Source organism: Salvelinus sp. IW2-2015, linkage group LG19, assembly GCF_002910315.2.
Source record: "Salvelinus sp. IW2-2015 linkage group LG19, ASM291031v2, whole genome shotgun sequence".
Taxonomy (NCBI): Eukaryota; Metazoa; Chordata; class Actinopteri; order Salmoniformes; family Salmonidae; genus Salvelinus; species Salvelinus sp. IW2-2015.
Window position 1 is genome coordinate 11,316,879 of NC_036859.1, and position 16,996 is coordinate 11,333,874.

A 16,996-nucleotide genomic window follows, 5' to 3' on the forward strand; every position below is an offset into this window, starting at 1 on the left:
GCAGCGATGCACCATTTCTTGAGTACCGGCCTGAAACTGAGATGCCTCCTACAGAATTCATTGTATCACTGACTGAATGGACTCTTAATCATAACATCTTTATCTTCCAGGACGTATTTTCAAACAGGTCAAAGGTGTGCCTGGGAGCTTGCTACAGCCTTCCTATGCTGGTTTTGTACTTGGGTAAATGGAAAATGACTTCATTTTGGATCCTTCTATAACCATTTCTTTGACGGATTATATGGTGGGGAGCTATATTGATGATGTTTGCCTGTTTGGTCGGCTCGAAGATGAACTTATTTCCTCCACCAATACCTTAACAGATTAACCCTACATCAAATAACTATGGAATACAGGCAGGATAACATTCATTTTGTGGACCTCGACATTAGTAAAATGACAAAGGTTATTTGCACACATCAATCTTTCGGAAGCCTACAGATGGGAATACCATTCTGAGGCAGACAGCTTTCACCCAAAAGGCTAAAGAGAATATTCCATATGGGCCAATTCCAAAGAGTCCGCGGAATTTGCGATCAGGAAACCGACTACAGTGTCAAATCTGCTGAATGCGGAGAATCGCTTTTTGGATCGGGCTACAGCGTTCAGGTCCTGAAAGGATGCAGGTACAGGGCTGGATTACTTGACCGAGAGAACTTGTTACGAAGAGGAGTGCTCGTGATACATCAGAGAGAGTGTATTTTGTTACAAAATACAGCACTGAAGCACGAGAACATTAAAAGAATATTCAAAATAATTGGGGATCATCCAAAGTGCATACGCTACTACGCCAAGTCTTTCCTGAACACCAGTCATAAGCTTTAAGAGATGTCTCTACCTAATGAAAAGTTAGTCACAGTTATCTTCCGGGTGACTCTAAAAAACTTGGCTTGACCACAAACCCAAGGGCTCTTTTTAATGTTACCAGTGCAACCATTGCAGTAATATTGCACAGAAAAAGTATTTTGTTGACACAGCTTCTAAAATGGAGTATTACCTCAAGCATTTTATTAACTGCAAAAACCACTCATGTCATCTATAGACTGGAATGTCCACAGGCAAGGTGTTCTACATTGGACGGACAAGAGACGCCTTCAAGATCGCTTGGCGGAACACAAGTACGCCATAACGGGTAGGCAATGAAGACTACCCATGGCAAGGCACTACAAGTCCTTACACATGGTAACCCTGCCTCCCTACAGCTATGGGTATTGATCATGTTCGGGTCTATTAGAAAAAGGGACCGTCTTAAAATCAGTTAACCAAAGGTACAGTTTTTGGATTTACAAACTACAGGCCACTAAGTACCCTGGTTTTAAATGAAGATATGGATGATTTCTCACCCTTCCTGTAGGGTCGTGATGGATCCATTTGCTGTCATCTAGTGGACATTTTGCTCAATTGCCCTCTAGCTATGTTTGGACTGTTGTTCATGTTTTGCTGTGGTCTGGAGTACTGTGGAATATATTGCTTTCTTGTTCTGGACACTTCTCCCAGTCATGGTTAGGGTTGGAACTGCCTCTCTGGGTGTTCTGATGCTTCTAGCTTGGAGTTGTATGCTCATGATAACATAGCTACAGTATTTCACCTTTTCATGTGTATATTATTGCTTACTAGGTGTGTCCAATTTGGTAACCACKCCCTCTTCTAATTAGGGCTAATTGGAAAAGCCTTTCAAAAGAGGACATTGTATTYTCYTTTTTCTGTACTCCCTGACGAAGGCCATGCAGCCGAAACGCGTCGGTTTTTAAATAACTTTGTTTCTATTGAACATGCCATACTAATAAAGGCATTTTAATTAATTATATGAAGAGTGCCTTGGTCCTCCTTTCTTTTTGATGACCAATTTACACCTTTTACCAAAGAGCACCTTCTATCTACCAAAATATACTATAGTGTACCTTAGTAGCGCTTCCCTTCCTCCTCTTTCTACTGGACAAAATATGCTTTTCTTTCAAAAACAAGGACATTTCTATGTGACCCCAAACTTTTGAATGGTAGTGTATTTCCTCCTAGTATGTACAATCTGTGGTTCGTTTCATTGGCCTGGGCTATTGTTGTTGTTTTTTTAAATTCAAGACCAGATTGATCTCAGTTTGTCAGTCAGAGTAGCCACTCATTTTGGTCATTTGTGTGGTATTAAAAAAGCTATAAAAAAAATTAAACTAAGCACCTATGATTTCTTAATCCAGCCCTGCTCACAGGTATGCTTTCATCAGTTTTCACAATTAGAAGTGTGGGGGCTGGGGACGAAAATGATGAGAAAAATATATATATCTGCCCCATGTGGGATTGGGGTGGCAGGTAGTGGTTAGAGCGTTGGGCCAGTAACCAAAAGGATGCTAGATCAAATCCCCGAGCTGACAAGGTAAAAAAAAAGTAAAAAGCCCCTGAACAAGGCAGTTAACCCACTGTTCCTAGGCTGTCATTGTAAATAAGAATTTGTTCTTAATTAACTGACTTGCCTAGTTAAATAAAGTTTTTTTTTTAAATAACTCACAACCATTGAACTATGAGCCAAGTTGTCATGACCACCATTGTCATCTATTTCTTGTTAAAATGATGTAGCTACAAATATAAATGTATAATCCTCAAAGCTTACATTTTTTCTATTTCGGGAAAGCACATAATGTGTATGAAACGTTGAATTTTGTCATATAAGGAAATGTGACTTACTGCCTTTTGAATTTTGTATAACTTCAATAGTCTATTCAAGAAAGCATCATGCAAAATATATTGGCACACTATACTTACCAAGACCATTGCCAAATAAGGCGTGCTGTCGCCTACTTTTATAGTAAGGCTTGAGGTGGTACCACCCAGCACATCTAGAAGGGAGTGTATTTCATACCGAACCTCTCCCTTGAGAGGACGAAGACAATGGTAGAGTTGAACCGCTAGGGGCAAAAAGAGCTAGATCTACTACTGAAAGACCAAAATCTATCACTTTTGTAATGAACTGTCAAAATGAATACCAGAATCGACTTGTTTAACTATAACTAAGACATCTGGTTTTCGATTATGTTATTAATTTTCTTCATAAAAGTTACTCTTCAAAAAAGTGTGATTTTGAGATCGAAAAACTGGCAAACTGATGAACGGAAACCTGGAAAAATTCAACGGAGAAAACAGAATTTGTGAAAAAACGGAATCAGTCAAAAAATAAAACCGATTTTATAGAGCCCTATGACTGGAGTAATTTTCTTTCTAAATGAGAAGATGAGATGTTTCTGAACACTTCTAAATTAATCCTGATAATGCCATGGTTAAGAAAAATCATGAATGAATAAAATCAAAATCAAATCAAACTTTATTTGCCACATGCGCTGAATACAACAAGTGTAGACTTTACCGTGAAATGCTTACTTACAAGCCCTTAACCAACAGTGCAGTTCAAGAAGAAGAAAATATTTACCAAGTAGGCTAAAATAAAAAGTAACACAATAAGAATAACAAGGCTATATACAGGGGGCACCGGTACCGAGTCAGTGTGCGGGGGTACAGACTAGTTGAGGTAATCTGTACATGTAGGTGGGGGTGAAGTGACTATGTATAGGTAACAAACAAACGAGTAGCAGCAGTGTTCAAAAGGGGGGGGGGTCAATGTAAATTGTCCTATGGCGATTTTTATGAATTGTTCAGCAGTCTAATGGCTTGGGGGTAGAAGCTGTTGAGAAGGCTTTTGGTCCTAGACTTGTCGCTCCGGTACCGCTTGCCATATGGTAGCAGAGAGAACAGTCTATGACTTGGGTGACTGGAGTCTTTGACAATTTTTTAAACTTTCTTCTGACACCGAAATAGGTCCTGGATGGCAGGAAGCTTGGCCCCAGTGATGTACTGGGCCGTTCGCACCACCCTCTGTAGCGGCTTACGGTCAGATGCCGAGCAGTGGCCATACCAGGCAGTGATGCAACCGGTCAAGATGCTCTCGATGGTGCAGCTGTCTTGCTCACATTGAGGGAGAGGTTGTTGTCMTGGCACCACACTGCCAGTTCTCTAACCTCCCTATAGGCCGTCTCATCGATGTCGGTAATCAGGCTGTTGTGTCGTCAGTAAACTTAATGATGGTGTTGGAGTCGTGTTTGGCCACACAATCGTGAGGGAACAGGGACTAAGTACACACCCCTGAGGGGCCCCAGTGTTAAGGATCAGCGTGGCAGACCTATTGTTGCCTACTCTTACTACCTGGGGGCGGTCCGTCAGGAAGTCCAGGATCTAGTTGCAGAGGGAGGTGTTTAGTCCCTAAGAGTCCTTAGCTTAGTGATGAGCTCCGTGGGCACTATGGTGTTGAACGCTGAGCTGTTGTCAATGAACAGCAAATCAAATCAATTTATATAGCCCTTCTTACATCAGCTGATATCTCAAAGTGCTGTACAGAAACCCAGCCTAAAACCCCAAACAGCAAGCAATGCAGGTGTAGAAGCACAATCTCACGGTGAGAGTGAGATTGTGTCATCTGTGGATCTGTTGAGGCGGTATGCGAATTGGAGTGGGTCTAGGGTGTCCTGGAGGATGCTGTTGATGTGAGCCATGACCATCCTTTCAAAGCACTTCATGGCTACCGACGTGAATGCCACGGGGCGGTAATCATTTAGGCAGGTTACCTTCGCTTGGGCACAGGGACTATGACGGTCTGCTTGAAACATGTAGATATTACAGACTCGGTCAGGGAGAGGTTGAAAATGTCAGTGAAGACATGACAGTTGTCTCAGGATGGTAAGTTGGTGGTTGAAGAGATCCCTCTAGTGGTGTGGGGGCTGTGCTTTGGCAAAGTGGGTGGGGTTATATTCTTTCTGTTTGGCCCTGTCCGGGGGTATCATCGGATGGGGCCACAGTGTCTCCTGACCCTCCTGTCTCAGCCTCAGTATTTATGCTGCAGTAGTTTATGTGTCGGGGGCTAGGGTCAGTTTGTTATATCTGGAGTACTCTCCCTGTCTTATCCAGTGTCCTGTGTGAATTTAAGTATGCTCTCTCTAATTCTCTCTTTCTTTCTCTCTCTCGGAGGACCTGAGCCCTAGGACCATGCCTCAGGACTACCTGGCATGATGACTCCTTGCTGTCCCCAGTCCACTGGCCGTGCTGCTGCTCCAGTTTCAACTGTTCTGCCTGCGGCTATGGAACCCTGACCTGTTCACCGGACGTGCTACCTGTCCAGACCTGCTATTTTCCAACTCTCTAGAGACTGCAGGAGCGGTAGAAATATTCTAAATGATCGGCTATGAAAAGCCAACTGACATTTACTCCTGAGGTGCTGACTTGCTGCACCCTCGACAACTACTGTGATTATTATTATTTGACCATGCTGGTCATTTATAAACATTTGAACATCTTGGCCATGTTCTGTTATAATCTCCCACCCGGCACAGCCAGAAGAGGACTGGCCACCCTCATAGCCTGGTTCCTCTCTAGGTTTCTTCCTAGGTTTTGGCCTTTCATGGGAGTTTTTCCTAGCCACCGTGCTTTACACCTGCATTGCTTGCTGTTTGGGGTTTTAGGCTGGGTTTCTGTACAGCACTTTGGATATCAGCTGATGTAGAAGGGCTATATAAATACATTTGTTTGATTTGACAGTTGGTCCGTGCATGCTTTGAGTACACGTTCTGGTAATCCGTCTGGCCCAGCGGCTTTGTGAATGTTGACCTGTTTAAAGGTTTTGTTCACGTCAGCTACCGAGAGCGTTATCACACGTATGCAGTCTGCAGAACAGCTGGTGCTCTCGTGCATGCTTCAGTGTTGCTTGCCACGAAGCGAGCATAAAAAGGCAGCTCGTCTGGTAGGCCTGCATCACCTGGCAGCTCGCGTCTGGGTTTCCCTTGGTAGTCCGTAATTAGTTTTCACCCTGCACACAATTCGACGAGCGTCAGAGCCGGTGTAGTACGATTCAATTTAATCTGTATTGAGGCTTTGCTTGTTTGATGGTCTGTCTGAGGGCATAGCGGGATTTCTTATATGCGTCCGGATTAGTCTCCGCTCCTTGAAAGCGGCAGCTCTAGCCTTTAGCTCGATGCGGATGTTGCCTGTAATCCATGGCTTCTGGTTGGGACATGTACGTACAGTCACTGTGGGGATGACGTCATTGATGCACTTATTGATGAAGCCGATGACGAGGTGGTGTATTCCTCAATGCCATTGGATGAATCCGGAACATATTCCAGTCTGTGCTAGCAAAACAGTCCTGTAGTGTAGCATCCGCGTCATCTGACCACTTCCGTATTGAGCGAGTCACTGTACTCTCTGCTTTAGTTTTTGCTTGTAAGAGCCAGGAGATCAGGAGGATAGAATTATGGTCAGATTTGCCAAATGGAGGGTGGGGGAGAGCTTTGTATGCATCTCTGTGTGTGGAGTAAAGGTGGTCTAGGATTTCTTCCCCCCTGGTTGCACATGTGACACGCTAGTAAAAAAAAAATTCAAAATGATTTAAGTTTGCCTGCATTAAAGTCCCCAGCCACTAGGAGCACCGCTTCTGGGTGAGCATTTTCTTCTTTGCTTATGGCCTTATAGAGTTGGTTGAGTGCGGTCTTAGTGCCAGCTTCGTTATGTGGTGGTAAATAGACGGCTACGAATAATACAGATGAGAACTCTCTTGGTAGATAATGTGGTCTGCAGCTTATCATAAGGTACTCTACCTCAGGTGAGCAATACCTTGAGACTGCTTTAATATTAGACATTGCGCACCAGCTGTTATTGACAAAAAGACAAACCCCCACCACTCGTCTTACCAGAGGAAGCGTCTCTGTTCTGCCAGTGCATGGAAAATCCCGCTAGCTCTATGTTGTCCGTATCTTCGTTCAGCCACATCTCGGTGAAACATAAGATGTTACAGTTTTAATGTCCCGTTGGCAGGATAATCTTAGTAGTAGGTCATCAATTTTATTTTCCAATGATTGCACGTTAGCAAGGAGAATGGAAGGCATTGGGAGTTTACTCGCTCGCCTCCGGATTCTCAGAAGGATTCCCGATCTGCGGCCCCTTTTCCGGCGTCTTTTCTTCACGCAAAAGGCGTGGATTTGGGCCTGTTCCAGTGAAAGCAGGATATCCTTCTCGTCGGACTCATTAAAGGAAAAAGTTTCTTCCAGTCCATGTTGAGTAATCTCTTTTATAATGTCCAGAAGTTATTTTCGGTCATAAGAGGCGGTAGCAGCAACATTATGTACACAATAAGTAAAAAAAAAAAAAAGTTACACAAAACGCAAAAAAAATAAAATAGCACAATTGGTTGGGAGAATGTAAAACATTAGCCATGTTCTTCGGCGCCATCTTTTCACAAATCATGAATAATGAGTGAGACGCCGTTCAGAGGCTACAACAAAACATGCTAACCTCTCACCATTATCAATAACAGAGGCTACAACAAAACATGCTAACCTCTCACCATTATACAATAACAGAGGCTACAACAAAACATGCTAACCTCTCACCATTATCAATAACAGAGGCTACAACAAAACATGCTAACCTCTCACCATTATCAATAACAGGCAAGGTTAGCATTTTGAGGGGTGGTATGATCTTTGTGCCTCTGTAACCTTCTCACTCATCATTATTCACTCATCATTCACGACTATCCATAATCCTGATAGCATCCACATGAATGCAGAAGTGTTCAGAAATATCTATCCTTACTTACAATAAAATTGACTCCCAAATGAAGTCATTATTCATCATTCAGTTCCTATTGGGCAAAACATAATCCAAAACACAACCATAACAAACTGCAAATGCATCCAATAATTTGTAGTCACAAGCCTGATGTAGTCATTGTGTGCAAAGAATATGGGACCAACTACTAAACTTTTGACTACATTATTAAACTAAGTGAATTTGTCCAAATAATGATGACTTCTTCAAATGGGGAGACTAGAAATGAAAGCACTTTATGTTTATAAACAGTAAAACAGATATGTATGAAAATACCCTCAAATAAAAGCTGACATTATGTACTGTCACCCTATATGAAACATTCTATCTCAAATCTAAAATGCTGGAGTATAGACCCAAATGAAATAAAAATGTGCTTCACTATCGAAATACATATGGAGGGGAGTTTACCTGCTGTAAGGGTTCTGTTTCAGCCAGAATAGATTCTTCATCTGGATGGGGGCCTGGGCCACAGTCTCGTCCCCCGGGGCCGGAGAGAAGTAGCAGCACTCAAAGGTCATGGTCAGGTGCTCGTGGGTCATGGTTCTACCCAGCTGGTCGGGTTCTATCGCACCCAACACCGTCTGGACCTTACCGCTCAGTGCTGACATAGTGAAATGGTTGGGTCTCTGGGGTTTTAATCCTGCAGAATATAATATTTTAGAATTACTACATTATAGTTATAGTCATATTAGTTATGAGCTATTCCAGTACTGGAAAAACATCCCTTAGTAAAAAAAGATGGTAGTCAGAGTGCAGTATAACTGCATTATTCTGCAAATACTGCATCAAAAATTAACGTTTTTTTTTTTACTGCAGTAATTTTGCAGAGTAACTGCAGTTATTCTGAAATTACTGCATCCAAAATACCACAGTCGACTGCAGTTACTACACTTCTACAGCAGTTTCAAAACTGCAATCTTTTGTTGAAGGGAAAACTATTTGGTTGATGGATAGTTCCATGATTGAGACCAGCAGCAAAACAGAGATAGAAAGCAACTCGACACACTTCTTTCATATGAATAGGTATGACTACACAGGTGCACACTCAAACAGGGTTGCCATGTTTGTAGTTTTCCGGTCAAATTGGGCTACTTTGAAAACGATGTCGCGGGTGAAAATGTGTTGTTCGTGGGTTTCTGGTTTTTGAGCTACTTCTAAATTGCAGCACGGCCGCCATGGCGTTTCTCTTTAAAAAAAATCAATATTTCACTGTGACCTGCTGTTGTTTACTATCAGGCAGTGAGCAGGCTGTTACTGAGTGAGGAAGGGAAGAGCCGGAGGGGTGTGTGCGTTAAGAGGATGTTTGAGAGAGCAGTATGCGCACACTGAGACAGAGCAGTATGCGCGCACACTGAGACAGAGCAGTATGCGCGCACATCGTGACAAAATTTTACCAGTTGTTGGTAGGCTATTACGGAGACACCTATTTCAACCCCCTTTTCCATAAAACATATTAACGCGCTAAAACTGACATAGCGTCGACAAAGCATTGGAAAACTAGAGCTCTTTAGATAAATTCGTTCAGAGGTGGTTTAAAGTAAACTGCATTCTAATGTCGACTTTTCCTTTGGAAAAACGAAGGTTTTTACGCATGCTCAGTTCTAGGGTCTGGAGCGCTGAGCGAGTGGATATTTGAAATGGTAGTTACGGAACTCCCTCGCGTGAAACTGACATTAAAATGTGTAGAATGATACATTTGCATCTGTTGGCCATCAAATAGGCGATTCATGTATATGCCGTTGTAGGCTACTGTAGCCTACCATTTGATACAATAAAAATGTTGAAATTATGAGATCACTGGAGTCATTGCAAATCGAATTGTTCAACTTGTGTAGCCTACTTGGAGCTGGCAAACGTATTTAATAAATAGCCTATAACTTCAGTTGTTGTAGCCTTGTGTATCTATGCAATTATTAATGGTCATGTTTAGTTAAATAAATTGGAAGTGATCAATTGTGATCATGGTCACTGCTCTATCTTAAATGTATCATTCTCCACATTTAATGTCAGTTTCATTGTGGACTTCGGCATGTTGGCCTATAGGCTACCTGCATCTAGCTCAGCAAACCTTGGCAAAGTTGAATTGCAATTATAAAACTAGATTTTAGTCAGTAGCCTACCCTATTGAAATGACAAGTACATCTTGCAAATAGGATATTTTTTATTTAACTAGGCAAGTCAGTTAAGAACAAATTCTTATTTACAATAACGGCCTACCAAAAGGCAAAAGGCCTCCTGCGGGGACGGGGGATTAAAAATAAATTAAATAAAAATATAGGACAAAACACACATCATGACAGGAGAGACAACACAACATTACATAAAGCGAGACCTAAGACAACATAGCATGACAGCAACACATGACAACACAGCTTTGGAGCAACACAACATGACAACAACATGGTAAAAGCACAAAACATGGTACAAACATTATTGGGCACAGACAACAGCACAAAGGGCAAGAAGGTAGAGACAACACATCACGCAAAGCAGCCATAACTGTCAGTAAGAATGTCCATGATTGAGTCTTGGAATGAAGAGACTGAGATAAAACTGTCCAGTTTGAGTGTTTGTTGCAGCTTGTTCTAGTCGCTAGCTGCAGCGAACTGAAAAGACGAGCGACCCAGGGATGTGTGTGCTTTGGGGAGCTTTAACAGAACGGGTGTTGTATGTGGAGGATGAGGGCTGCAGTAGATATCTCAGACAGGGGGAGCGAGGCCTAAGAGGGTTTTATAATGGTTTGTAGTCTTAACATCTGGCACATAATAACAGCACCATTGACAGAAAATAGCCTAACATTCGTTTTTTGAAGTCCGTCCAAGTGTTTCTTGCACAGAGGTCCTCTGTCCAACTTAGATCATTCAAACTCTCCTATCATATTTATCTATAGTTATGCACATGCGCAAACAGGATTTATTAATAATTATAAACTGGGTGGTTTGAGCCCTGCATACTGATAGGTTGAAAGCCGTGCTAGGAATGACAAAAAAAAAGGTCCTAAGAACAACTCTTAATTGTGGTAAATTGGCCATATACCACACCTCCTTGAGTTCGTATTGCTTAATCATTGCAGTGAAAACAAGTTAAATCGACATCCATTGATGGAAAATTACCTGGCAAGTTTAATAAGGGTGATTTATATTCTCTTGCGACATTCTTAAACTCGCAATAATTATTATTTTGATGTTAAACCAAATGTTGCTTCTTAGCCTGTCGTTAAATGACGTCGATATTTGTTCTTAATTCGCTCAATAACATTATGGAAAAAGGCTTTATTGAATAAATGTGGCAACTCTCTTCCTGTGAAAAAAATATTGGGCTAGTTTTCAGACCTTCTGGGCAGATTTTAGTAGGACCTGGCAACCCTGCACTGAAGAGCTCTTTAGACCTATGGTTGTATACAAGAGGTCAAGTGCCCCCATTTTTAACTCGCATGGCCTAGCTATAGTCTATTGCAGTCTCTGGTGCGAATAAATATCACTTAATTGTTCCCAGTGTTATTTCCTCACAAAACTAATGCATTCTTGCAGCGTTAGTTTTAGATTTTGCATCACACTTGTGATCTCGATTCATTTAACATGCAGTAACTGAGCCTAGCAAATACAGCGGGCTGAAGCATGGAACTGCGATTTCTGCAAATGCAACAGCTATTCAGTTCATTAGTGAAAAATATACATTCATTGTTCATGACAATGCGATGTAGCAAAAATGATATAAGACCTGGAAATCTTGCTTCGAATCAGTAGTCCAAACGTTCTTCTTAACTTGCAAAAGAGGAAGATCCAGGAAGCAACAAGTCGTGCGATTAGGCAGTCTTAACTATCGCGAGAATTTGACTGATACAAAGTATGCCACTGTAACCCGCCGGAATGTATCGAACATCATAATGAGTAATGACATTAGGCTACTAAATGACATTACTCATACGGTCATTGACATATTAATATAGCCTTCAAGAATATCCTACCACCATGTGTTTGAAGAACTGAGTATTCTTGCAAAATGCTACACACCATTTACAGTGCCTTCAGAAAGTATTCACACCCCTTGACTTCTTCCACGTTTGTTGTGTTATAGCCTTAATTTAAAATTGATTACATGTAGATGTTTTGTCACTAGAATAAGCACAATAACCCATCATGTCAAAGTGGAATTATGTTTTGGGGAATTTCTACAAATTAATAAAAAATGAAAAGCTGAAATGTCTTGATTCAGTAAGTATTCAACTCCTTTGTTATGGCAATTCCCTTACGAAAAATATTGCCGTACACTGCAGTGTAACTGCAGTTAGAGTGGAGTATAACTGCAGTATGTTGCAATTACTGTGTCCAAAATAACACAGTTTTTTTTTACTGCAGTAATTTTGCAGTGAAACTGCAGTTAGAGTGCATTATAACTGCAGTTCACTGTAGTTATTCTGCAATTACTGCATACAAAATACCACATTCGACATCAGTTACTGCACATTTACTGCAGTTTCAAAACTGCAATCTTTTCTTTAAGGGTAAGCCTGAATAAGTTCAGGAGTAAAAATGTACTTAACAAGTCACATAATAAGTTGTATGGGCTCACTCTGTGTGCAATTCTAGTGTTTAACATGATTTTTGATAGATACTTAATCTCTGTACCCCCCACATACAATTATCTGTAAGGTCCCTCAGTCGAGCAGTGCATTTCAAACACAGATTCAACCACAAAAACCAGGAATGTTTTCCAATGCCTCAAAAAAGAAGGGCATCTAGTGGTAGATGGGTATAAAAAACAGACATTGAATGTCCCTTTGAGTGTGGTGAAGTTATTAATTACATTGATGGTGTATCAATACACCGAGTCACCACAAAGATACAGGCGTCCTTCCTAACTCAGTTGCGGGAAAGGAAGGAAAACGCTCAGGGATTTCACCTTGATGCCAATCGTGACAGTTTAATGGCTGCGTTAGGAGAAAACTGCGGATGGATCAACAACATTGTAGTAACACCACAATACTAACTAAAATTATTGACGGAGTGAAAAGAAGGAAGCCTGTACAGAATAACAAATATTCCAAAACATGCATCCTATTTGCAACAAGGCAATATAGTAATACTGCAAAAAATGTGGCAAAGCAATTCACTTTTTGTCCCGAATACAAAGTGTTATGTTTAGGGCAAATCCAATAAACACATTACTAAGTACCACATTCCATATTTTCAATAATAATTGTGTCTGCATCATGTTATGGGTATGCTTGTAATCGTTAAGGACTGGGGAGTTTTTCAGGATAAAAAAATAAACAGAATGGAGCTAAGCACAGGAAAACCTGGTTCAGTCTGCTTTCCACCAGACACTGGTAGATTAATTCTCCTTTAGCAGGACAATAACCTAAAACACAAGGCCAAATCTACACTGGAGTTGCCGAGTAACAGTTTTGACTTAAATCTACTTGAAAATCTAGGGTAAGATCTGAAAATGGTTGTCCAACAATGATCAACAACCAATTTGACAGAGCTTAATGAGTGTCTTAACGAATAATGGGCAAATGTTGCACAATCCAGGTGTGGAAAGCTCTTAAAGACTCACAGCTGTAATAGATGCCAAAGCTGCTTCTACAAAGAATTGACTCATGGGTGTGAATACTTATGTAAATTGTATATTTGCGAATCCAAGATGGCGTAGCAGTCGGACGTGTGTTTGTCTTGTCCCGCGTAAATAGTCCTCGTATTTTTCGTATGCATTTCCGTATATATTTTAATTTCACTTTCCATTTAGAACTGAATATACATTCCGCCTCACCCAATGTGGTACGGATCTGCTATTTTTTTTTTATCTTTAGAACCGTAACCCCAATCAGAAGCTAGCCAGATAACTAGCTACTAGCTAGTAGTCAGTTAGCCACTGCTGCGGTCCACCCTTAACACTCGGAACCAGCCAGCTTCAGCTCGGGCCAATACCTGCCAGTCTGCAAGCGCGATATCAACCCAGAGCATAATAGGACTGCTTTTTCTCTACCACATCACCGGATTTTTTTCTACTTCATCACCGGATTTCAGCCGCAGGCTCTGGACATTTCACCTTGATTTCGCAGCTAGCTAGCTGCAAACGTGTGACTATTGGCTTACGTCGATCCCGGAGCAAACTTAAATTATTCCGGAGCTAGCCAGCTGAGGAGTTCCATCAGCCATTCCTGGGCTACAGTCACCTATCCGGACCCGTTTTTTTTTTTTTTTGCTGCAGATACGGAGCCCCGGCTCACGACTGACTGCGGACGTTATCTGCGCAGGGAGTTATCCAACTGGCACTCCGTCGCGACGTTACCTGAACGCTCATCTGGGGCGCTCGTTAGCTGTCTTATCGGCTATCTGATACAATAAGTATATCGGACAATTTTTTCTTGGGTCCATATATCTATTTTGCCAATTGGATTGATCCCCTCTTCCACACGGAACCCATAAATCTACGACGGAAACGCACGAGGTGTCTAAAAAATAGACCTCCACCCTATGCTATCTTGCTACCGATAGCCATCTACCGGCCAGCTGTCTGGGTCGCCGTGACCCCAACCAACCTCTACTCACTGGACCTTATTGATCACTCGATTAAGCATCGCTCTCCTTAATGTAAACATGCCTTGTCTATTGCTGTTCTGGTTAGTGTTTACTGGCTTATTTCACTGTAAAGCCTCTAGCCCTGCTCACTATACCATATCCAACCTTTCAGTTCCACCACCCACATATGCGATGACATCACCTGGTTTCAATGATGTTTCTAGAGACAATATCTCTCTCATCATCACTCAATACCTAGGTTTACCTCCACTGTATTCACATCCTACCATACCTTTATCTTTCTGTACATTATTCCTTGAAGCTATTTTTCGCCCCCAGAAACGTCCTTTTACTCTCTGTTCTAGACGTTCGAGACCCAATTCTCATAGCTTTTAGCGTACCCTTATCCTACTCCTCCTCTGTTCCTCTGGTGATGTAAGAGGTGAATCCAGGCCCTGCAGTACCTAGCTCCACTCCTATTCCCAGGCGCTCTTTTGATGACTTCTGTAACCGTAATAGCCTTGGTTTCATGCATGTTAACATTAGAAGCCTCCTCCCTAAGTTTGTTTGTTTCACTGCTTTAGCACACTCTGCCAACCCGGATGTTTTAGCCGTGTCTGAATCCTGGGCTTAGAAAGACACCAAAAATTCTGACATTTCATCCCCAACTACAAGATTTTCAGACAGACAGAACGGCCAAAGGGGGCGGTGTTGCAATCTACTGCAAAGATTGCCTGCAGAGTTCTGTTTTACTATCCAGGTCTGTTCCCAAACAATTTGAACTTCTACTTTTAAAAATCCACTCTCTAAAAAACAAGTCTCTCACCGTTGCGCCTGCTATAGACCACCCTCTGCCCCAGCTGTGCCCTGGACACCATATGTGAACTGATTGCCCCCCATCTATCTTCAGAGCTCGTGCTGCTAGGCGACCAAAATTTGAACATGCTTAACACCCCAGCCATCCTACAATCTAAGCTTGATGCCCTCAATCTCACAATTATCAATGAACCTACCAGTTACACCCAATTCCGTAAACACTGGTACCCTCATATAAGATATCATCCTAACCAACTTGCCTCCAAAATACACCTGCTGTTTTCAACCAAGATCTCAGCGATCACTGCCTCATTGCCTGCATCCGTAATGGGTCAGCGGTCAAAGACCTTCCACTCATCACTGTCAAACGCTCCCTGAAACACTTCAGCGAGCAGGCCTTTCTAATCGACCTGGCCGAGGTATCCTGGAAGGATATTGATCTCATCCCGTCAGTAGAGGACCTGGATATTTTTTTAAATGCCTTCCTCACCATCTGAATAAGCATGCCCCATTCAAGAAATTTAGAACCAGGAACAGATATGCTGTTGGTCTCTCCTGACCACTGACTGCCCTTAACCAACAGAAAAACATCCTATGGCGTTCTGCATTAGCATCGAACTGCCCCCGTGATATGCAACTTTTCAGGGAAGCTAGAAACCAATATACACAGGCAGTTAGAAAAGCCAAGGCTAGCTTTTTCAAGCAAAATTTGCTTCCTGCAACACAAATTCAAAAAAGTTCTGGGACACTGTAAAGTCCATGGAGAATAAGAACACCTCCTCCAGCTTCCAACTGCACTGAAGATAAAACGAACTGTCACACCGACAAATCCACTATAATTGAGAATTTCAATAAGCATTTCTACGGCTGGCCATGTTTCCACCTGGCTACCCTACCCGGTCAACAGCACTGCCCTCCCCTCTGCTACTCGCCCAAGCCTTCCCCATTTCTCTTTCTCCCAAATACAGTCAGCTGATGTTCTGAAAGAGCTGCAAAATCTGGACCCTTACAAATCAGCCGGGCTAGATAATCTGGACCCTTTCTTTCTAAAACTATCTGCTGAAATTGTTGCCACCCCTATTACTAGCCTTTTCAACCTCTCTTTCGTGTCGTCTGAGATTCCCAAAGATTGGAAAGCAGCTGCGGTTATCCCCCTCTTCAAAGGGGGGGACACTCTTGACCCTAACAGCTACAGACCTATATCTACCTACCTTGCCTTTCTAAGGTCTTCGAAAGCCAAGTCAACAAACAGATACCGACCATTTCGAATCCCACCATCACCTTCCCGCTATGAATCTGGTTCAGAGCTGGTCATGGGTGCACCTCACCACGCTCAAGGTCATAAACGATATCTTAACCGCCATCGATAGGAAACAGTACTGTGCAGCCGTATTCATTGACCTGGCAAGGCTTTTGACTCTGTCAATCACCACATCCTCATCGGCAGACTCGACAGCCTTGGTTTCTCTATGATTGCTCGCCTGGTTCACCAACTACTTCTCTGATCGAGTTCAGTGTGTCAAATCGGAGGGTCTGTTGTCCGGGCCTTTGGCAGTCCTATGGGGGTGCCACAGGGTTCAATTCTTGACCGACTCTCTCTCTGTATACATCAATGATGTCGCTCTTGCTGCTGGTGATTCTCTGATCCACCTCTACGCAGACGACACTATTCTGTATACTTCTGGCCCTTCTTTTGACACTGTGTTAGCAACCCTCCAGGCGAGCTTCAATGCCGTACAGCTCTCCTTCGTGGCCTCCAATTGCTCTTGAATACGAGTAAAACTAAATGCATGCTCTTCAACGATCGCTGCCTGCACCTGCCCGCCTGTCCAAATCACTCACTGGACGGCTCTGACTTAGAATATGTGGACAACTACAAAACCTAGCTGTTTGTTAGACTGTAAATCTCTCCAGACTCAATCAAACATCTCCAATCCAAAGTTAAATCTAGAATTGGCTTCCTTATTCCGACACAAAGCATCCTTCACTCATGCTGCCAAACATACCCTTGTAAA

At 42.4% G+C, this 16,996-nt stretch overlaps 1 protein-coding gene across 1 annotated transcript in view; it reads right to left on the reverse strand.

Moving 5' to 3' along the window:
- Window positions 1–11,463, reverse strand: part of pter (phosphotriesterase related) — a 19,323-nt gene extending 7,860 nt beyond the window's left edge. The window contains exons 1-2 of the mRNA XM_024009982.2: window positions 11,362–11,463; window positions 8,050–8,281 (exon numbers count right to left, since the gene is read on the reverse strand). Of these exons, the coding sequence (XP_023865750.1) occupies window positions 8,050–8,249 (200 nt within the window). The 5' untranslated portion in view covers window positions 8,250–8,281; window positions 11,362–11,463. The remainder of the gene's footprint in view (window positions 1–8,049; window positions 8,282–11,361) is intronic.
- Between the last annotated feature and the right edge of the window lie 5,533 nt (window positions 11,464–16,996).